Source organism: Malaclemys terrapin, chromosome 14 (assembly GCF_027887155.1).
Source record: "Malaclemys terrapin pileata isolate rMalTer1 chromosome 14, rMalTer1.hap1, whole genome shotgun sequence".
NCBI lineage: Eukaryota > Metazoa > Chordata > Testudines > Emydidae > Malaclemys > Malaclemys terrapin.
The window spans coordinates 25,688,459-25,711,840 of NC_071518.1; the positions used below are offsets into that span (position 1 = coordinate 25,688,459).

General features: G+C 47.2%; 2 protein-coding genes across 8 annotated transcripts in view; one reads left to right on the forward strand and one right to left on the reverse strand.

Moving 5' to 3' along the window:
- LOC128848991 (ATP-binding cassette sub-family C member 12-like) overlaps window positions 1–4,314 on the reverse strand; it is a 108,500-nt gene extending 104,186 nt beyond the window's left edge. For 6 of the 7 annotated variants that reach the window (XR_008447141.1, XR_008447142.1, XM_054049307.1 and 3 more), the window contains exon 1: window positions 4,244–4,314. The gene's annotated coding sequence lies outside the window, so the exon portion shown is untranslated. The remainder of the gene's footprint in view (window positions 1–4,243) is intronic. The other variant, XM_054049303.1, reaches the window with a different exon arrangement.
- Window positions 4,315–16,651: 12,337 nt separating this feature from the next.
- Window positions 16,652–23,382, forward strand: part of LONP2 (lon peptidase 2, peroxisomal) — a 94,452-nt gene continuing 87,721 nt past the window's right edge. The window contains exons 1-2 of the mRNA XM_054048931.1: window positions 16,652–16,966; window positions 19,560–19,794. Coding sequence (XP_053904906.1) covers window positions 16,734–16,966; window positions 19,560–19,794 — 468 coding nt within the window. The 5' untranslated portion in view covers window positions 16,652–16,733. The remainder of the gene's footprint in view (window positions 16,967–19,559; window positions 19,795–23,382) is intronic.

Sequence of the window (23,382 nt, forward strand, 5' to 3'; positions counted from 1 at the left end):
TGGGTCATAGCAAGAAACAATTCCAAGTTGTTGGTGGCGTTCATGGAGCAGCTGCAGATGATGGAATTCTGGTTCTGGGTCTGAGAAACCAATACTGACTGGGGGCATCGCATCATAATGCAAGTTTGGGATAATGAGCAATGGCTGCAGAACTTTCAGATATACAAGGTCATATTCCTGAATCTGTGTGCCAAGCTCACCTAAGCCTTCCAGTGCAGAGACACCAAAATGAAAGCCATACCGACAGCGGAGAAGCGAGTGGCTATTGCACTATGAAAAATTGCAACACCAGATTGCTACCGATCAGTCAGGAATCATTTTGGAGTCAGGAAATCCACCATTGGGGCCACTGTCATGCAAGCGTGCAGGACTATTAATTGTTTCCTGCTACGTCGGACTGTGACCTCTCAGCAATGTGCAGAACATAGTGGATGAATTTGCAGCAATGGGGTTCCCAAACTGTGGTGGAGAGATAGATGGCACGCATATTCCTATTTTGGCAGCAGACCACTTAGCCACAGAGTCAATCAACAGAAAGCGCTACATTTCTATGGTTATGCGAGTGTTGGTGGATCTCCAGGGATGCTTCACTCACCTCAGTGTGGGCTGCTCAGGAAAGGTGCATGATGCATGCACTTTTAGAATACAGTAACTCCTCGCTTAACATTGTAGTTATGTTCCTGAAAAATGCTACTTTAAGCGAAATGATGTTAAGCGAATCCAATTTCCCCATAAGAATTAATGTAAATAGTGGGGGTTAGGTTCCAGGGAATTTTTTTTCACCAGACAAAAGACATTATATACATATACAGTATAAGTTTTAAATAATTTTAAACAAACAATTTAATACTATACTCCCCCAATGATGATTGTGAAGCTTGGTTGATGCAGGGGCGTAGCGGGGTCAGGGCGTGGGACTTGCCCTGCTCCACCCAGTGTTCCAGCTGGGGCGCAGGGTTGGGGGCTTGCCCGCTCGCTGCGTGGAAAGCTGGGTGGGCGGAGCAGGTCAAGCACCTCCGTGCCCTGACCCTGCTCCCCGGCAGGAGCACTGAACGGGTGGGCAGAGCGGAACATTGCACGACTTTAAATGAGTATGTTCTCTAATAGATCAGTGACCTAATAATGAAACAATGTTAACCGGGACAACTTTAAGTGAGGAGTTACTGTTCAGAAAGCTGCAAGCAGGGACTTTCTTTCCCAATCAGCAGATTACAGTTGGCAAAGTTGAAATGCCAATAGTGATCCTGGGCGATCCAGCCTACCCCTTGCTCGTGAAGCTGTACACTGGCTACTTCGACAGCACTAAGAAAAGATTCATCTACAGGCTCAGCAGGTGCAGAATGACAGTTGAATGTGTCTTTGGTTGTTTGAAGGGTCACTGGCATTGGATCTCAGTGAGAAAAATATCCAAATGGTTATAGCTGCCTGTTGTGTCCTGCATAATATCTGTGCAGCAAAACGGGGAAAGCTTCTGCTGAGGTGGAGCAGCTCTCTGCTGAATTTGAACCGCCAGATATAAGGGCTATTAGAAGAGCTCAACACAGAGCTGTGCAGCTCAGGAAAGCTTTGAAAGACCATTTTCATAGTGAGCCAGAGTAGCATGTGTTGTTGTAGTGTACTCTGTCTGGCCATGGTATGTGAAGCCTAAGGGTACGTCTTCACTTACCGGAGGGTCCGGCGGCAGGCAATCGATGTTCTGGGATCGATTTATCGCATCTGGTTAAGACGCGATAAATCGATCCTGGATCAATCCCGGAAGTGCTCGCCGTCGACGCCGGTACTCCAGCTCAGCGAGAGGAGTACGCGGCATCGACGGGGGAGCCTCCCTGCCGCGTCTGGACCCACGGTAAGTTCGGACTAAGGTACTTCGAATTCAGCTACGTTATTAACGTAGCTGAATTTGCATACCTTAGTCCGAAGTGGGGGCTTAGTGAAGACCAGGCCTAACTCTGGAGGGGAATGAAAAGGAAAGAACTCTACCTCTCTTGGTTGTACCACTACCTCTTGTAGCATGAGTAAATCAATACATCAAAAAACGTGCTACTTTGAGGAGGGGGGCCATCCTTGTTATTTAAAATTAAACTACAAACTTATCCGAGGTTCTTTCCCTTGGATTGTGCTTGCCCGTGCTCAACTGGTGGGACTGGCTGGACTGCGGTGGAGTCAAAAACAGATCCTAGCTTGCTGTGCACCTGGATCCCCTGATCGCCTGTCCCTCATACTCCTCCTCACTGTTGACGGCAGGGGCCTGTGACTTATGCTCCTCGGAGGTATCCACTGGTGCTGCTGGTGGTGGTGATGGGATCTCCACCGAGTATGGCATGCAGCTCATCACCAGATTGATTGTTAGCCTCCCTGGCCTTCTGATATACCTGCCACAGCTCCTTGGCTTTGACACAGCATTACTGGCGGTTTCTGTCATACCACTTCTCTTGTATCTTCTGGGCAATGGTTCTTGTAGAGGTCCATGTTTCTGAAGCTGGTTTGGTGCTGTGCTTGCACAGCCTGTTCTCCCCACAGGCCCTAGAGATCCAATATCTCCTGTCTACTCCAAAGCGAAGAACGTCTGGAGCAGGTAGCTGGCATGGTCAGTTGGGCAGTTGCATTGAAAATGGAGAGTTGCTAGGTGTGCTTGCCAAGCCAGGCAATTGGGAAAAGGAATTTCAAAAATTCACAGGGTTTAAAGTGGGGAGGGCGGCTTCTGCTGTCCGCGACCCCTGGGCAGTAGAGTTCACAATGGTAACCAGAGCAGTCAGTGTGGGGTATTGTGGGACAGGTGCTGGAGGACAGCAATGATCGACATAAGTAATGCAGCATCTACACTCACACTGCATCGACATAGGTACATCAACCTTGGCTCTGTGCTGTTTAGAGAGGTGGTGTTACTAAAATTGGCATAATGGGACACTTATGTTGGCAGGAGCTAAATTTAAGTGAAGACGCATGCACAACTAGGCTGACATAAGCTGCCTTGCATCGGCCTAACTTCATAGTGTGGTCCAGGCTTCAGAAATGTATGCAAAGGTCAGTAGGATTCAGAGTAGTAACACAGTTTAAAAAAAAAAAAAGTTCAGTGACATATTGGGGAAAATGGCTACACAGAGTATAGCAAAGAACTGGGAGTTTGTGGGTGTGTTAGTAAGGGGACACCTAATGAAAGCAAGATGAGGATCACGTCCATCAAGAGGAGCCTGATTGTGGTAAATGGAAGAGGGGTAAAGCACCTTAGCATCTACTGCAGGAGAGGGGAATTGAGAGTTACATGAGATAGGTATTAAGAAGATCAGGATGTATGATTGTGTAGGGTGGGGGCTGGGAAATCTCGTTCGTAGGGGAAGGGAGACAGTTTTGCTTTGGAATAAAGTGTCTTTATATGCATATTATAATACGGTGGAGTTTATAAAGCTGTGATATAATAGGTTGCTGAGACTACCCTGTACAGGCTGGAGCTTTGGTGGCTGTTGTGGAATGGCTCTGCACCCACTAAAGAAGAAATGCACCTGTAGAATAAAGACAGCAGCTGCAGAAAGGTTCTGGGGCTGGATAGGGAGCTTATATTGCAGGAACTTTAATAAAAAACAGTATCATGACTGTCTACAGTGAGCCCCAGGGAACAGCTAACTTCATCCAGCATGAAACTGTTTCATTGTGTGTACTTTTCTCAAAAGATAGTTCAATAATATAAAGTCTTGCATCCTAAAGTAAAATGTTCCCCTATTTAAAAAAAAAAGGAAAATAAACCTATCAGCTGTAATTATCATTTCAAAAGACATGCTCAGTTAAATCTACCACAGTCCAGTAATAAAGTGTCATTATCTGATAGTATACATTACTGCATATAAAAAATTTGTCTTGACATCCTCCCTATTAGTGAGAGGAATTAATTACTCAGAGTAGCAATGGATACAGAACAGTTAGAGGTTGCACTTCAAAAGAAATAAAGTAGAAGCATTGCACAGTGTAGGATCTGTTTTCATTGACATTGTTACTTATAATATAGATTTTTCATGAAACAGAGTATTTTCATAACTAACAAAGTTAACAGTCATACAGTTAATATAAAAGGTAAGTCATTTTTCTTTTAGATCTATGTCTGCATATTAAAACTCAATGGAACATGAACCTGGAAAAATAGTTTGATACCATTATATTATCATATATAATATGCAGATTATTGCAGAATAATCTCACTTTCATTCAAAGTTTATATTTATCCTGCACACATAAAAAAAGTGAAACTTACTCTACCATGTGAGTTAGAAGTGTTTGGCTTGTCCTGTTGAAGGAGCTTCTGTGCAAAGGACAAAGTTCTTGTGGCAAATGTTTTTATGTATGGTAGTATTGCAGCAGTTTCTCAGTGTAATTAGTCTAAAGGTTAGATTAGAGAGTCCTGTGCAATTCTAGATAAAGCACTTATATAATTAAATGTGTCTCTTATAAAAGTCAATTTAAAGCTTGTGAAGATTTCTACAGAGCCACAGAAAATGTACATCCTATTCACCTTACCCATGCAAGTATTTACATTCAAGTCTAGGCTGATTTATGAATCTGGTATGATCAAGAATGCTATCTGTAGTATTAGGGGTACTATGTAAGGAAAATAGTTGGAGGTAGGAATCAGAGCAGAGAACTAAGAATTAAGATTTCTGGGTTCGTTTCATGGCTCTGACCCTCTGTGTGACTTGAGCAAGTCTTAGGTCCAAATTTTCAGAAGTATTTATTATATCTTAATTTTGAGTGGCCAACATGAGATACTCAAGCCCTGGTTTTCAGAGGTGCTGAGCATGCACTTTGAAGTAAAGTGGACAGTGTAGTGTAGTAAATAAGTTAATTTTTAAAAGGAATAAAATAAATAGATCTCTAAGCTGGCTAGTTTCTTGTAGGCTTCACAGTGGAAGTGGGTGTCAAGGGGAGGGGGAACTTGACTGAGAAAAGGTATGGCCTTGCTAACCAGCTCAACAGCATTTTGTGCCTTATCCAGCAGCGCACTTAAGCACATGAAGTATGACTACTCACATGCTTAAGATTAAGTATGTGGTTTTAGTACCTTGCTGAACTGGTTCCTAAATCAGGCCAGAGCAATTTTAGTTTACATGGGGCCAGCCAGTGCAAGCTTCTTCCGGGAGCCACTGCATTGGTAGAGTTGCCCGCTCCTCCAGAGGTTTAAGTGACATGGGGGCAAATTGGAGGGGAAAGGTGGTGATATTCTTCCAAGCTCTGCCCACAGAATAAGCCTCACCCATTTGAGTCAACCAAAATGAGGTACTACTCATGGTAGATTGTGCAGAGATTCAAAATATGGATTGTTCTATTCTCTGGGCACCTCAAACTTGGTCCCCTTCAGCATGCTTTGAATGTGTCAATAGACTGTGCTGAGCTCCTCAAGCGTGGCTTCACTTTTGTGGTACTTAGATCCCCAGATATGCTCCTTGGGCTTGGCTCTTCCTTGGTGGGACTCAGGTCTCTGCTTGGCTCCTTTAACTTGGGGGAAAAGTTTCTCCCAGACACCACCCACACATACTTAATTTTTGCACTATCACTTTCAGGCTATTGTAAGGATGTGAACTTTCCTCTTCTTGCTTACATGCTTTCATGAGCAAGTAGCTAACAGTGTTGACAGTATCATCACTGGGAATCTGAGTTAATACCTCACTGAGATAAAGGGGCAGTTCACACCTCTCAGAGCTATTATTTCAGACCCATTGCATCAGTTAACCTAAAAAATGTGATCTCAATGTTTCTTAGCTACTGTAACACTTAGAAACTTTTTAAGAAAAATTAGGAGCTGAATTTTTGGAGCACATCATGGCAGTGTGAGAGGGGTACCAATACACTGTACCATGACATATTGGCTCAGCCTTAGTCCTGCTTGATAGTAACAACATCAGAAGATGTCATAACATTGTCAACATTAGAACTCCCACTGGTGCAGATGTATATTTTGCTAAGTTTCCCTAGAGTGCATGTTACCTGAAAAGCAAAGGCTCTGATTGCCAGGCCCAATTGTCCTGGCAATCCAGCTTTAGGGAATAGAGTCAGATGACTCCATGGAGCCTATGATAACGGTAGATAACCAGCTGAACATGGGCTGCCTGTGCAATGCTGTAACTAAGAGTGAACACAGTCCCTGGAGATACGAGGGAATATCAAGTAAGAGTAAGGAGGTGATATTACCTCTGTATATGACATAATTGAGAATATTACTGGAGTACTAGGTCCAGATCTGATGTCTATATTTCAAAGAAGATGTCAAACAGTTGGAAGGGATTCAGCAAAGGGGTATAAGAATGTAAGGTCTATTTTCCAGACCCCAAATCAACGAGAGACTTAAAAAGCTCAAGCTATTTTGTTTATCCAAGAGAGAGTTAAGTGGTGACTTGGTCACACTCCACTAGTACTTCCATGGGGAAGAGATTTCAGATAGTAGATAGTTCTTTAATCTACTAGAAAGAGCTAATGAGATCTAATTGCTGCAAGCTGAAGCTAGTCAAATTCAGACTAGAAATAACATGCACATTTTAACAGATATCCTTATCTAGGGATATGGTAGCATCTCCATCACTTGGAGTCTTTAAATCAAGACTGGATATCTTTAAAATATATGCTATAGCTCAAACAGAAGTTACAGGCTTGATGCAGATATTGCTGTTATAGCCTGTGTTATACCAGCAGTCAGATCATTATAATGGTTCCTTTGGGCCCTAAGTTCTATGGAGCTAATTGAGAAATCCCTTTGACATCTTATTGTGAGGGGCTGGTTCTTCAGTTACTGAGTGATGTACTGCCAGCCACTAAAGAACTTTAGGGAGGCAGAAACTCAAAGATTATTTGAGTGCACTTAAGCAGACATCTCTTATTATTTATTGTTTGTATTATGGTCCTGCATGTGGTTCCACGAACTGCTACAGCATGACATTGCAAGGGGTTTTATTGCTACCACCCCCTATTGACATCTTCTTTAGCCCTTCATGGTATATCTATACCTTCAGTGGCCTAGCCTTCTGGTCATGTTGCCTTCTAGTTCAGCCCCTCTACCAGGGTAACAAAAGCCTAGCAAATTACATATAAACATCCAAACAAATGGGTCTTCTGCCCCTCTTGGGCTACATTAAAGTTGCCTACTCTTAACCCCTAGTTCCAGGCCTGGCAGAGTTCTATTTTCCTTAAGCCAAGGACTGCATTTCAGGGCTTTCCTTGGAGGCCCTCTTTTCCAGCAGGTTTCCTCTATCTTCCCTCTCCAGGACCTCCAGCAGCTTCTTGTAGGGATGTCTCCACTGCTTATAGGCCCTCCTTCAGAACTTCTCACAGAAGCTCAACATGCTCCTCATGGGCGGCGGGTATCGTAAGCAGGGGTAGGCTGAGCCTTCCTAAACAGCCCAGCATAGCCCCACCCACGCTCTGCCCACAGGCCAGGCCCCCTCTTGCAGTTCCCAGCGCTCTGCCTTGGGCAGGGCGGTTGGTGCTGGGGCCACACTGCCCGGAGCACCGGGGCTTGCCGGGCTGCCCAGCATGCCGGGAGCCCTGCTGCCAGCGCGCCGGGGCTGGCAGCACCACCCTGTCATCTGGAGCACCAGGCTGGCTGTGCCGCCCAGAGCACTGGGGCTGGGGCCTCACCTCCTGGCCACCTGTTGCTGGGGGCTGTGGTGGGGGTTCTCTAGGGTCCTGCAGTGGAGGGAGGGGGCAGATGGAGTTCGGCAGGGCCTTGGGCACAAGGGGAGGGGCTGGGGGCTAGCTACCCCCAACAGCCAGGTCACCGGCCACCCATGATGCTCCTTGTAGTCCCTTTTCAGGCTACTTTCTCCTCTTTTCCCTATGTAGTTCTCTTTGACCCTTTCACAGCTAAGAGCTAGTTATAATTAAGTTACCAGATCAAGATCAGCTGGAGGATAACTGCTACATCACAGGCAAGGCTGAGTTGAACTCCCTGGTAAAGGGACAGCCACCCTATGACAGATCCCAATCATGACTCAGGCCCCATTGTGCTTGTGACATACTATACCTTGGGTGAGGGTCTTGTAACCCCCATATTCCTCATCTGTATATAATTGTGATATTACATATAAAGCATGCCTTATAAGGTATCAGGGGAAAAGTTATGATCTGCCGAAAGTCATTTCTCTATCCATATATGTATATCATTAATGCATATGAAGTTATGAGAATTGTGTTGTATGGTTGTCACATGCTGTAAATTGGGGAATCAGCCAGATAATAGCTCCCCAAAGGCAACAGCAAGGAAAGTAACCAACCCCCGCGAGGAGTGTCAAACAACCCATCAAGAGCTATTGTCCAGTAAGGGAGCTACAATTCAATGACTCACCTGCATGAGGCCATACCAAGGGAATTTGCTGAACCTTGCCTGGAGACTCAACAATGCCCCCCCCAGACATGCCTGGAGTTGTGTTCTCCAAGCACATGGGACTGAGGGTATAAAACAGAACACTGGGGCCTTACGATTGTCCTTTCTCCTGCCCCCACCTATGCTGCAAGCAACCAAGACACTCAGAAGAAAATTAAAGACTCCAACAGAGGAGGCTGGCCCAGGTTTAAGGGACAAACCTGTATATTAAGGACTCATCCAGTTAGGTGAGAAAAACTGCTTAATCTAGATGTTGCCCAGTCTAATAGGGTTGAGAGTTTAGACTGCGTGGTTATATTTTCTTTTCTTTTGGTAACTAATTCTGACTTTTTGCCTATCACTTAAAATCTATCTTTTGTAGTCAATAAATTTGTTTAACTGTTTATCTTTACCAGTGAGTTTGCCTGAAGTGTTTGGTAATCTGCTCAGGTTACAAAGGCTGGTGTATATCCACTTTCCATTGATGAGTGGTGAACCAATTAATAAATTTGCACTGCTTGTCTTGAGTAGGGCAAGGTGGTATATTCCGGAGGTACAGTGCTGGGAGCTGGGGGGATTTGGCTCAGGTGCCTTTCCCTGTGTGATTCATTAGTGGCTCTGGGAGCATTCATGCAATCTGGCTGGGTGTGGGGTTTCCCCATGCAGTTGTGTTGAGTGATAACAGTACCTGGAGGGGTTTGCTGTTGGTCACTAGCAAGGCATTGTGAGAGACAGCCCAGGCTGGAGAGAGTTCAGGGGGCACAATGGTCCCAACAGTCCCAAGCTGCACCCCAGGGATCCCCATCACAGTGCTAACCCCTGTACAAACATGTAGTAAGAGACAGCCCCAGCCCTGAAGAGCTGTTCAAGACAGATCAGCAAAGCAGAGTCTTTTATATCAATATTTGGAATTTATTTCTCCTTGAAAGAATTGATAGAGCCCAAAAATTGAGTGAGGAGCTCTGCCTAGCTGATCTTAGGAACTAACCATCTGTCAGGAAGAGAAAAAAATGGATGGAGGGGAGGGATAGGCATAACTATAGATAGATGTGCTTCCTTTGCTGCAGTAATGGTGCAAAATTTTTATCTGATGGCTCAGAAACCCTTTAAATGAATATGCACTAGCAAATGTTTAACCGTTAGGTTTAGTTTGTGTTCATGTTTCAAACAAACATAATTAGGGAAGCTTAAACATTTATATGAACCCAATCCTTCCCCTCTAAATGTTAAGCATATGTTTACATGCTTATTTTGTCTAATACCAGAAAGTTCAACGTTTCTCATGTTTATTTGCACTTTGGCATTCATGTTTTTTAAATACCACATTGAACAGTACATTTAAATAGGCAAACAGCATCTACCAGTGCTTCTTTCCTGAAGAAGATGCTTAGTGGGCTAACTAGCAGATTTGAAAACCTTCCCTCCTTGTCCCAGACAAAACCCCACAGCCAGGGCCAGCCCTAGACCAAATGGTGCCCCAGGCAAGGAGCGTCTTTTGTGCAACACCCCTTCCATTTATTAAACTTTTGAATACCTTATTTTTTCTACAGCACCCCGAGCCCAGCGTCCCCATAAGCCCGGTACCCCAGGTGGTCACCTGGGTCACCTGCCCCTAAATCCAGCCCTGCCCACAGCCCAGCTGAAGTGTTTGAGGTGGGGGCTGGAGAAGAGATGTAACCTTGTGAGCAAGAACATCTTACTAGGCCATAGGAATCTCTTGTACGTATTTAAATATATCCTATTAGTTTGTCATTTTCAAGTTGAATGCAAGATAGTTTATTAACATCTTCTTAGCAATGTGGCTAAACAAGTTAGTTTGCACTATGGTTATTGTAGCAAATTTGTAAAACAGTTAGTATAAAGATTTCTGTTACCACTGAGATTTTACCTCTGTACAGAAAAGCAGTAGTTCAAAGTACACCATCAAAGTCAGTAATTAACAAGAGGCCAGGTCACAGGCATTATGACATTGCATATTTTTACATCAGCAAAGAACATGCTGAACGACGTGTTTCAAGGGCCCAATCCAACAATCTGATCTGGGAGCTTGGACCCCTTACTTTAATGGAACTTTGCGGGATTGGGGCCAAAGCTTGTCGAATACCAACATTCCATCAGTAGGCCTTGAAAGGCCAATCCAATGCTGATGAAAAACAAGCAGCATGGGCCTTATTCCACTTTCTCTTTTCTTCACGTTTGTTTTTAGGGATTTGTTTCTAGTGAAAGAAAATAGTAACTGGAAACGTGGAACAAGAGTGGCGATGATTGAGGGAGGAGAGTGAGTGCAGTTATTTCCTGAAAGATCTGGAGTTCCTTAAATCAAAATGTTGTACAATGGGGCCCTGATCCTAGCACTTGCTAAGACCCAGAGTCCAGTCTCAGCATGTAGTGGGCTCTGTGAAAAACCTGAAAGGATTTTTTTTATTGTGTATAGCTAAATCATGACCTAGTTGGCACAAGAAAGGGGAACACAGATTCATTTATCCTCTGGAAAAGACCTCCTATTGGCCAGGTCAGGATTCCATGGGGATGGCTGAAGGGACATACTTGTGTAGTACTTCACTTTTCTGGGTTCTTTTAGCAGTTGCAGTGTTCCTCCAACTAGTGCTCTCTAGACTCGCCTGCTGGGAAGCTGGATAATTTGATTAACCCATGGGCCCTCACTTTGCACAAGAGGTGGTGCATGGGTCATCAGTACATTCCAGGCTTGTCTCAAGCACTTCAGAGAATTCCTGCCCTGATACTTGCATAAGAAAAGAGGCTCCTTGTGCCCTTTGCACACTTGAACAGCATAGGGGAGGATTTAGTCCATAATAAGAGTGAGCAAGTGACCATGAAACAGAGAAGAGCCAGGTGTCACTTATGAACCATCACACTTAACAGAAGACAATATCTTGTTTGTATAAACTTCCATCCCCATGTTAGACCGTATATTTGTAGTACATTTTGTCTCCCTTTAACAAAAACAATATAAATTAATTGTAGGTGCTGGCCTGACATCTGGTGGCCGAGACAGCCGTAGCAACACTCAGAAAGCTTCAAGAGTAGAAACTACTTGGAAGTTTGACAGATGTGAGGTATGGTATTAATATATGGAGATATACCTATCTCATAGAACTGGAAGGGACCCCGAAAGGTAATCGAGTCCAGCCCCTGCCTTCACTAGCAGGACCAAGTACTGATTTTGCCCCAGATCCCTAAGTGGCCCACTCAAGGATTGAACTCACAACCCTGGATTTAGCGGGCCAATGCTCAAACCACTGAGTGATGTGACTTAACAATTAACAAATAGAAAAAGCAGCACTTTACTGGGTCTCTCCACATGTCTGCTGCACCATTTAAATACCTACCCATAATTTCCTTTTGTTAACCATAGTGCATTTTTTTTATTCTGCTTTTACTACTAGCGCAATGTGAGCAGGGCCGGCTCTAACTTTTTTGCCGCCCCAAGCAGCAAAAAAAAGCGCCGCCTCGCCGTAACACCCCCCCCCCGCAGCGCCGCCCCGCCGAAACACCCACGCACACAGAGTGCCACGCTGCCGAACACCCCCCGCCCCCTGCGGAGTGCTGCACTGCCAAAACCGCCACCCGGGCGGAGCGCCACCGAACACCCCCCGCGGAGTGATGCGCTGCCGAACCCCTCCCCGTGGAGCGCCACCGAACACCCCAGGCCAAGCGCCGCGCCACCGGAACACCCTCCCCCCCTGCCGAGCGCCGCACCGCGCTGCCCCCCACCACCCGAAGATTGGCCGCCCCTTACAAGGTGCCACCCCAAGCACGTGCTTGGTTGGCTGGTGCCTGGAGCCGGCCCTGAATGTGAGTACTAAAAGGGTAGGCAACCCTCTCTAAAGCCCGTCCAGAGAGAGAATGACTTCAGTGTGTTAGTGGGCACAGAGTCCGTCCACGCAGAGAGCAGCTTGCAGGGTCAGGGCCTAAAACAGAGCACCTGCAACCCTCTGTATCTAAGGGACAGCCAAAGTGTGAGAAGGGAAACAGACAGAGAGAAGTTTCAGAGTAGTAGCCGTGTTAGTCTATATCCGCAAAAAGAACAGGAGTACTTGTGGCACCTTAGAGACTAACAAATTTATTAGAGCATAAGCTTTCGTGGACTACAGCCCACTTCTTCGGATGCATATAGAGTGAAACATATATTGAGGAGATATATATACACACATACAGAGAGCATGCACTCAATATATGTTTCACTCTATATGCATCCGAAGAAGTGGGCTGTAGTCCACGAAAGCTTATGCTCTAATAAATTTGTTAGACAGAGAGAAGGGAAGTGATTTATAAGTCACACATCAGGTCAGTTATAGAGCCAGGACTAGAACCTATATATATATAAGGGCTGACCTTATTGGTTAGCTGGCTGGCCTCACACAGGGTTTGGTACTCAAGAGGAAACCCTGCTGGTACCTCCCAGCCACCTGACCTGCCGAGCCCACAGCCAGTAGGGCTTAGAGGTAGTCAGGCACGCATGGGCAGTGTCTGGAGAGGAGGGACGGACCGAGCTCTAGGGGGGCAGATGGACCAGCCAGGTAACTCCTCTGAAGTGGGGGTGCCTCTCCTCCCCCACTGCCCTGCTCCATTGCCATCTACAGCCACTGCTGGTACTGTCCTCACTCCACCAGACTATGAAGCTGCCCCGGCCAATCTCGGACCTGGAGCCTGCCTTCTGTCTGCTGGGCAGGGCAGGGGAGCGGGAAGGCGCTGATGTCAGGGTATCCCCTTCCTCCCACCTGTATACCTGCTCTCCGCTGATCTGGGGTGGGTGTCAGGGGGAGCATATCTGTCTGTTGCCTCTGGGTGCAGAGTGGGAGTTACCGCCCCTGCTGTTCAGGCTTCTAAATGCTCTTCTTAAAGAGACAGCATGCTGACACACTCACTCAGGAACACACCCACCCCAACACATACACTCCCCCTAGGGTGACCAGATCACCCAGGTCAAATATTGGGATGCGGAGGGGGGCGCGGGGCGGGGCAAAAAAAAAAAAAAACAACGGCGGCAGAGCAAAAAAACAACCCCCCCATTCCTCCTCCCTCCACAAGCGCTGGAGGGAGGCCCCGGAGACGCAGGGGGAGCGTGGGGCCGGGGCGAGTGAGAGTCTGGGCTGGCCCCAAACGCAGGCAGGACTCAGTCGGGCGGTACCTGGAGGGAGAGTAGGGGGGCGGCCCGCCAGGCCATGCGGCGGCTGTTCTCCCCACCTGGGCAGCGGGACTCGAGAGCAACCGCTGCTGCAGCTCCTACTGCTGCGGGGGGCCGCCGCGGGATTGCACCAGTTGGGCAGCAGCCCAGATGCGACTGGCCAGGGGCTGGGCACAGCATGCGTGCTGCTGGGTCCCCGCAACAGGCCTGGGCTCGGGGGGTTCGGGCCCAGGCGTCAGAGCCGCAGCCGCCGAGCGCCATGGCCGCTTCCTCCCTCCGCGGCAGTGGGAGCTGCAGCAGCGGTTGCTCTCGAGTCCCGCTGCCCAGGGGGGGAGAACAGCCGCCGCCTGGCCCCGCGGGCCGCCCCCCCTACTCTCCCTGCAGATACCGCCCGACTGAGTCCTGCCTGCGCTTGGGGCCAGGCCGGACTCCCACTCGCCCTGGCCCCACGCTCCCCCTGCGTCTCCAGGGCCTCCCTCCAGCGCTTGTGGAAGGAGGAGGAATGGCGAGCTTGGGGAAGAGGTGGGGATTTGGGAGGGAGCCAATGGGGGAGGGAGAGGGCGGAGTCGGGGTGGCGGAGGAACGCAAGCCCTTCCGGGCTCCGGAGCCTTTGCTTGTTTGTCCAGTGTCCCGACCTAACATTGGTTGGGACGCGGGACAAACAAGCAAATATTGGGACAGTCCCGATAAAATCGGGACGTCTGGTCACCCTAACTCCCCCACACTCTGTCTCTCTCAGATTCCTCCAACACACACACACTCCAACGCTCAGAGAGGGATGCCCGGTCAGCACTGGCCACCCAGCCAGTCCTTAGTTTGTTCCAGGGCTTCATTTCCATTTCAATACAAATTAAGCACTGGAGGGGAGGCAGCGGGGCCTGGAGGTGATGGGGGGAGTTGTGGAGGTCAAGGGGGATGGGGTGCCAGTGGAGGTGCCAAACTACAAGTTTTCCCAGGGCAACATTTTACCTAAGGCTGGCCCTGCCCACAATCCCAACCCCATTATCTGTCCACTAAGCTATACTGCCTCTAACAGTCAATAGACAGCCTGTGTAATTGATTTCCTGGATCAGGGTCTGTGGCCATGCTGACTGGATAGGCCAAGCTGAGAATGCCAACTCAGGGCAGACTGCAAGAAATAGGGCAAATAATCCCCAAAACTGGTGGTTTATTCTATAATTAGATTCACCAAGCCAGTAGCAAAACAGCTTCTGTAATACCACACTGGTTAACCAGAAGTCAAATACTGTTCCCTTTAGGCAATCCAGCCTTCAGCTCCTATCTAGACAGCTAAGTCTAATATAGTGAGGGGTTATTGAAAACCTTATTTGCCATACTTAAAGTTCTGCTAGTCCCAAAGGCACAGACACATTGCCCATCTTAATTAATATTTCAGATCTCACCCAAATACATGCTTACAGCCAATCCTTATTAACTACATCTAAGATTTATTAATAAAAGAAAGTTATATATGGTTATGAGATCAATATACATACAAATATGTGCAAAGCCCTCGGTCAGTTTCATAGCAGAGATGATGAGGCTGCTGGTTTGTAAAAGTCTTTCTGCAATCAGTTTAAAAAGCTATACTCCAATAGGCAGTCCAGATGGAGAGTTTGTTCAAATTCTTCCATAGAATTCCAGGATAAATCCGAAGTAAACCTGGAGACCTCCATCTTGTGGCTTAGTCTTTCCCTGTCAAAGTTTAAGTAGATCTGAGATAAAAAGGATCAGGCCAGAAGATTATTTTATAGTTGAAGCAAACTGGGCACTCACAGGTAACTCCACCATATGCGCTTTGATGAAAGCAAGCTGACAGTTTGATTTCTACCTAAGGCAGTGGCTCTCAAACTTTTTTACTGGTGACCCCTTTCACATAGCAAGTTTCTGAGTGCGACCTCCCTTTATAAAATAAAAACACTTTTTTATATATTTAACACCATTATAAATGCTGGAGGCAAAGCAAGATTTGGGGTGGAGGTTGACAGCTTGCGACCCCCCAGGTAAAAACCTCGCGACCCCCTGGGGGGTCCCAATCCCCAGTTTGAGAACCCCTGACCTAAGGGGTCCTTTCTCAGACAATACAGTTAGCAATAGCCATTCAAACTATCAAAACAGTTGACAGGTAGTTCACTGAAATTACAAGTTTCAAAGAGAAATGAGGACATAACATTATTACTCCACAAGCTCCATCTAAATGTTAATAGATCTTTTTGACCTCTGAGTCAATAGAATTGAGTAATGAAGCACTAAAGACAGGAACAGGATTTAGTGTTTTCAAGCTAATTAGACCACATTGTTAAACCTCTAACAAAAGATATAGGTAAACATGTAAAAATACACGTAGCAACTATTCTTTGATTCTTATCAATACAAAGTAATGCATTGGAGATTGTTAGCCTGATTAACATTTCTTTGCTATCCATATGCAAGTAAATTGTGTGGTTTCAATTGTAATGCTTCCTGTTAAATTTTAGTGCGTCATACACAGGTTGGCTGTTCTGTCAGCATTATAGAGTCTTAGTGAAAACCCTGACACTTTCAAAATTAGGATTTTCAGACATTTGTTCAGACAAGGATTGTTTTTTTTTTTCCTTAATCAAAACATGTACAATGAATCTTTATGTTTTCTTGGAAAACTGACCATTCTGAAGAAAGTAAAAATGTCTAGATTGCGATTTGGGGATGGGTGGGAAAAGAGGGAAAGTTTTTAATTTTTGGTTAAAATTGTGTGAACCTTTGTTTTTTTTAGCACTTTGGCTCCTTTCATATTGAAATCTCCCCAGGACTTTGACACACCACCAACCTACATATTACCTATTAAAATCACTATTAATGATGATATTGCCATTTGTGGTATTAATTATATAATTTATAATTGGCATAACGTATTGTGTGCATTATTTTACTTACTACTGCACATTTAATTTTAATATGATTCGCTTTATGCATTATTTTAATACTAATGTCAGTCCCCGAATGTGTATTTCTTATGCGTATCCCGCTTTCTCTGCATTGATGATTATGACCCCTCGGCTATGGGGGGACCCAGGGCGTTGGGTGGGAGGGGACGGATGGTGGCTCAGTCTGTGCATTGGCTGCAGCCGCCGCCGCGTCCAGCAGGTGGCAGCACGAAGCGCCCAGCGGCTGATGATTGTCCCTGCCCGCAGCCCGTAGCGTGGCGAGCGGGGGCTGCGGACTTTGCCCGGCCCGGCTGGGGCCCAGCTCCCCTGGCAGCGCCCGGCCATGGCCTCCGGCAGCGCCATCCAGATCCCCAGCCGCCTGCCGCTGCTGCTCACCCACGAGGGAGTCCTGCTGCCCGGCTCCACCATGCGCAGCAGCGTGGATTCGCCGCGGAACATGCAGCTGGTGCGGAGCCGGCTGCTGAAGGGCACCTCGCTGAAAAGCACCATCATCGGGGTGATCCCCAACACCAGCGACCCCGCCTCCGACTGCGAGGAGCTGCCCTCGCTGCACAGGTGAGAGCCCCGGCACAGCCACTGGCCGGGCCCCCGTCTCCTCCCTGCTCGGCCGGGCCCCCACCGGGCTCCCCCATCCCCTCCCTTCCCTGCCCGCCACCCGACCAGCCGGGCTCCCCCTGCCCTGCTGGGCTCCCCTATTCCCTGCCGTCCCCGCCGCACATCCCCTGCCTGGCCGGGCATCCACTGCCTACCCCCCCCCCCCGCCATTCTCCCCTCTGCCCGTCCGCTGCTGGGCTCTCCCATTCCTTGTATCCTCCGCTACACACCCCCTGTCTGGCCGCCCTGTTCAGCCGGGTTCTCCCCCCACACCCCCTTCCTCCTCTGCCACCTCCCCACCGTATACTCCCTGCCCAGCCAGGCATCCCCTGCCCTTCCCCTGCCCGGTTGCTACCAGGCTCTCTCATTCCCTGCCCTCTCTGCCATACCTCCCCCTGCACCTCCCAGCCTGGCCAGGTCCCCGGTTCCCTGCCTTCTCCCTGCCACGCTCACTCCTTTCCAGCCACCACCAACCTCATCCCCTGCCTCCCTCACCCACATACCCTGTAACCAGGCCTCCTTGCCCTCCGCCTGATCCCCCTTGCACTACTACTGGTTGGAAAGAGAATGGCAAAATATTAGAGGAGAGGTAGAAGAGCATAAAATCATTATTTTTTTCAATTGAAACTTGCAAAAAATGAATCCTGGGTCATTTAAAGAATATGGTGATTATTCATGACTTATTGTTGTTCTCATGAGTAATGTGACTGGGACTGATCCTGTAAACACACACCTGAATACTTTAGTTACATGAGTTGTCTAATAAGCAAAATAGGTTGTATCCATTGGGACGACTTGTGCATAGATGTAAGGTATAGCCCAGGGATTGGCAACCTTTGGCACACGGCCCGCCAGAGTAAGCATCCCTTGGCCCGCGCCACTTCCCACCGCCCCCATTGGCCTGGAGTGGCAAACCGCAGCCAGTGGGAGCCACAGTCGGCCGAACCTACGGACGCAGCAGGTAAACAAACTGGCCCGGCCCACCAGGGTGCCAAAGGTTGCTGATCCCTGGTATAACCCATTACAGACAATGTTAAGTTACTTAAGTCAAGTATCAGAGGGGTAGCCGTGTTAGTCTGGATCTGTAAAAAGCAACAGAGAGTCCTGTGGCACCTTTAAGACTAACAGATGTATTGGAGATGTATAAGCTTTCGTGGGTGAATGCTCACTTCGTGAATGCATCCGACGAAGTGGGCATTCACCCACAAAAGCTTATGCTCCAATACATCTGTTAGTCTTTAAGGTGCCACAGGACACTCTGTTGCTTTTTACTTAAGTCAGTTATACTAGTGTAATTCCATTGACCTTAAATGGAGTAGCACTTGACTCACAACAGTGTGTGATTGTAATAAGGCCCAGACTCCCTCTCAAAGAACTTAAATATTAAAATACAATGCCTCAGTCTTGCAAATTCTTACACACACAAGTAAATTTAAAGCACATGAGTTCCCACTGAGTTCAGTTGGACTCTTCATGTTCATAAAGTTATATGTGTATGCAGGTTTAGGCCCTAAATTATGTTTAATGTGGTTGGCTTTGTTTCCTTGAGGTTTTGGTTTGATTTCTTTTAATGCAGTATGAATTTTTGATGAAATATAAATGTTGCAAGTAAATTACCGTATATACTTGATCATAAGCCAGTTTATTTATAAGCCGACCATCTTTCCCCTCACCAAGATGGATAAGTAAAAATGGAAAATTTTTACGACCTGTTCATAAGTCAACCCTATAATTCAGGGGTCAGCAAACTTTGGCTCCTAGACCATCAGGATAAGCCGCTGGTGGACCGTGATGGTTTGTTTACCTCGAGCGTCTGCAGGCACGGAGGTAAACCTAAATAAACAAAGTGTCCTGGCGCGCCAGCTGCTTACCCTGACGGGCTGGGACAGCAACTGGTGGGGAAATTTTCTGCGGGGGAGAAGCTAGGGGTCACGGGAGTAACCCCTGTCACCACCTCCCACATGACCCCACCTCTAGCCCGGACCCCCACTCTCATCCCATCCCATCCCATCCCTTCTCACCTTATCTGGGGAGGAGGTCTCTGGCCTGGGTGGAGCTGCTCCAGCAGGCTGGGCAGCATGGCCGCAGCCTGCTCCGAGGGGCCAGACGGGGCGGCGCGGCCGCAGCATGTTCCGGCAGGCTGGGCCGGGTGGCGTGGCTGCAGCGGGCTCCGGAGGGCTGGGCGCTGCAGCCACCGCCTGCTCTGCAGGGCGGGGCCAAGCAGCACAGCTGCAGCCTGCCAGCCTCGGAGCTGCAGCTGCTTCGGGGGCTGGGGGGAGAGCAGCGTGGCGAGAAGAGGAGAGATTCTGGCCCCGCCTCTTCCCTTCTGGCTCTGCTGACTGTGCTGCCTCTCCTTGTTCCCTCTGTTGGGGGGAGGGGCTGTGTCCCACCTCTCCCTCTCTATAGCCGTTCATAAGCCGACTCCCTTCTCTGGTGCTTCCCTTTTTTACTAAAAAATTCGGCTTATGAACGAGTATATACGGTAGTTTGATTGTTGGGGTAAAATGCTCAGCTGAGTGCTTGCAAATAACATGAATTTTTGGAATATTTTCAGGATTGGCACTGCTGCACTGGCAGTTCAGGTAGTTGGCAGTAACTGGCCTAAACCACATTACACCTTGCTAATTACTGGCCTCTGCAGATTTCAAATCTTGCAATTGCTGAAAGAAAAACCATATCCCATTGCTGAGGTTGAACAGTTGGACCGACTTGAACAATTTACCAACCAGACTAAATCCGAGGAAGAATTGGGAGAGCTGTCAGAACAGTTCTACAAATATGCAGTACAGGTTAGTTGCTTTAATCTTCTAGAACAGTGGTTCTCAAACCGTGGGTTGGGACTCCAAAGTGGGCGCCAGGGCTGGCTTAGGTTACAGGCCCCCTCCCTGAGGCTGAAGGCCTTCGGCTTTAGCCCCCCGGCCTGGGGAGATGGGGCTTTGGCTCTTCCTCCCTCCCCCCCCCCCCCCCCCCCCCAGGATGGAGAGGCTTGGGCGGGCTCAGGCTTTGGTTCCCTCTCCTGGGGTCGTGTAGTAATTTTTGTTGTCAGAGGAGGGTCGCGGTGCAATGAAGTTTGAGAGCCCCTGTTCTAGAACTGTTTTTGTTTATATTTTGTAAGTTTGTATTTTGTTTTTGAGTACTGCCTTGTCTTTAAACCCTCTTGTTACAAAACAAGTGATTTGAAATGTTCTTTGACATAGTTCAAAGATCCCATATGCTAAGATCCTGATCCTATATTGAGCTCCATGTGGGAACATCCTGTTCTATGCAGAGTTTGTTACAAGATTTGGGACTAAATCATTTACCAGGAAATAGCAATGCCTGTGCTATCTCATGACAAAATCACAGACTTTCTTGAACATTAAGTAGGCCCAGCCCTTATCCATTACTTGGGGCCAGATTCACAAAGGAACTTAGGTGTGGCGATACCTCACTATGCCTAACTAAAAGGTGCTTAGAAAATCACTGGGACTCACAAAGCCTGAGTTTAAATGCTCAGGCTTCCTATACAATGAATGCAGGGAGATGGTTCTCCTATGTTAAGGCACCCAATACAACTACAACAACACTGCATACTTAGGCCTTGGCTACACTCGGGACTTCACAGCGCTGCGCTGTAAGTACTCCACCTCTCTGAGGGGAATAGCTTGCAGCGCTGCAGGCTCTGATTACACTGGTGCTGTACAGCGCTGTACTCACTGCGCTCAGGGGGGTGTTTTTTCACACCCCTGAGCGCAGCAAGTTGCAGCGCTGTACACCGCCAGTGTAGCCAAGGCCTCAGAATAAATAGGATTAACAGGAGTCAGCATGCTAGGTGGCTCCCTGGCTGAGCTAGCTGATGGGAGATACCAAGGAGAGGGCATCTCCCTGTCCCTCTCAGAGAGGTCAGTGCCTAAATCCAGGCTGCAGGGAGGCACCTGCCTCTGCTTGAGATTCTTAGTTACAAACCCTCTCTTGATGTGGGAGAGCTCTGTCCAAGTCCCCTGTCCATCTGTGGAGGAGAAGAGATTTGAACAGTGGTCTTTCATCTCTCAGTTGAGTGGCCTAGCCAGTCCACTATGGAATATTCTGATGTGGGGATGCCTTAGTCTCTCCTGTTGAAAGTGTTCTGCTGTGACTAAATAATGAAAGAATAATTGGGCCAGAGAGAGAGGGAGAAATAAAAAGCATGAGAATGACTTTGCAGCCTGCTGGTTAGAACACTCACTGGCAGGTGGGAGACCCAGGGTCCAGTTTTCCTGTTCCACTGACTCTTAAACTATTTATCCACAATGGAGAGGCTTCAATAGGAGAGACTGAGGGAACCCCACATCACAAAATCCTACAGCCCAGTGGTTAGGGCACTCACTTGAGAGGTGGCAGATCTCTGTTCAGATCCATGCTCCCCTCAGGTAGAGGGGGACTTGAGCTAGGTGTCTTCCATGATCCAGGTGAGTACCTTAACTGCTGGTCTAAAAGTTATGAGGGAGGTCCTCCTGCTGTTGCGTGTTAGCTCTGCTGTGGGATCCAATCCAGTAACAATCCAGTTACTGGATTGGGTCCCACAGGCAATTGAGGCAGAGGAACACCATCTTACCCTGATTCATGCATTGCTTTGTGACTTAGGTGTTTGGATATCTGGAGGGGGGCTGCAGTGCACATGTGCACAGGCAGAAACAGAGAGAGAGAACTTTTACTGCAAAAATTTAGGTGCCTACAGGGTTTGGTGGCAGCTAAGTGTGGGTTTTATGAATCCCAGTGGGGCTTGATTCTGGAAGTGACGAGACAAAGTCCTCTGGTGAATCTAGCCCTGGGATCAGACATAGCTAAGGAAAACTTGGACATTGCAAAAAAATATGTTGGTAGATTAGTGTTTGGAGGCACTAGGTTGCTGGAAGTTGCTGTCTTTGGAATGGAATGTGATAACGGATGCCCAGAGCTGGTGGAATTAAAGTTTGGTTCTTACCTGAAAAGCAATGAAAAATGGCATCGTGGGGTTCCATATTCATTGTTTTACACAGATTTCCATATCTAATTTCCTCAGCGTCAAGCAGGGTTCTTTCCATCTCCTGCATCATTCGAGTAATAAAAGAATTCTAAGCCAAATTGCAACTGCATAGTCCTGTTGTCTTCAGATTAGGTCTTGGTGACAATTGTGCCAAATCCTCTGAAGGCCTGATTTTTCACAGGTGGCATTGAAAGTATAAAATGGGTTGTTATTTTTTAATTGTTGTTTTTACTTTTGTGGGCACCATGGGCGAAGTGATTGGTAGAAGAATTTGAATGAAGTGAGTAGTAGTGTCTTAGCAGATTCCATTTACAGAAGGAGAAAAAGTATGTTGAGTAGGTTTGTTGAAAGGAAAAAAAAATGGGAAAGACTAAATAGAATATACCAGACTTAACTTAACTTCTCCCTCAGCTTCAACGACTTTCTGTAGGTTGCACTAGGAACACCAGAGTCTAACATGTTTTTAGGTTGCACTAGGAGCACCGGGGTCTAAAGTGTTTTGCTTATCCCAAAAATGGGAGAATTGGTTTTGCTTTCTTGTCAGTGATGATTCTAGATTTTGACATTGTCTAGCAAACAGATACCTTGGACGTTTAAACATGTTTTATATCTGTGTGCTACAGCATGTCTTTTTGAGCCTTCTATGAGCTCTGCTAAAAGAAAAGGATATGTTTGAGCAGGCATATTGAGCCATGGGCATACTGAAGTCAGCAGTAACTCCCATTGCTCTATGGCATCCCTTCCAACCCCGGCCTCTACAGTCTTGACTGGCTGCCAGGGAAGTCTTCTCTTGATTAGTTCTGCTGGACTCCAGCAGCTGAAGCTTACTCCCACCAAACTACCTTTAGATGCTCCAGATTCATAGAACTATTGAAGATATTTTAAGATTGACTTGTTTTTTTCCTTGGTTTATCCCCTCATGATGTAATCCTCCTCCTCATTTGAAAATCTAGGATGGAAAACATGGATAGAAATGATTGGAAGGTAGAGGAGGAAAGTATTGTTTTAAAAGAGGCAGGGTGTGGATCTTGGACAGATGGCTAGAAGAAGCAGACGAGCAGAAAGAAAAGAGCGGAACTAAACATGTAGTCTTTCACCCCCCAAAATTATGCAATAACAAGACACATGACATACTTCACTTGGTTGTATGTTTATCCCTTTCCTTTGTTTAATTTTTGACTGAATTTAGATTGTAAACTCTCTGAGGCAGGGACCATGTCTTTGTATTCTGTGAGGGAGCCTACTACACTTCCAAACACAGGTTAAATAATAAGTCTTTGATAGTAAAGCTGTAAAATCAACTTCTGTTCTTATGCAACTCTGTTGGCAGCATATGCATAATGTCTTGCAAAAGGTGGTGGTGTGGTGGTGGTGATGATGCTAGTTATCCTGA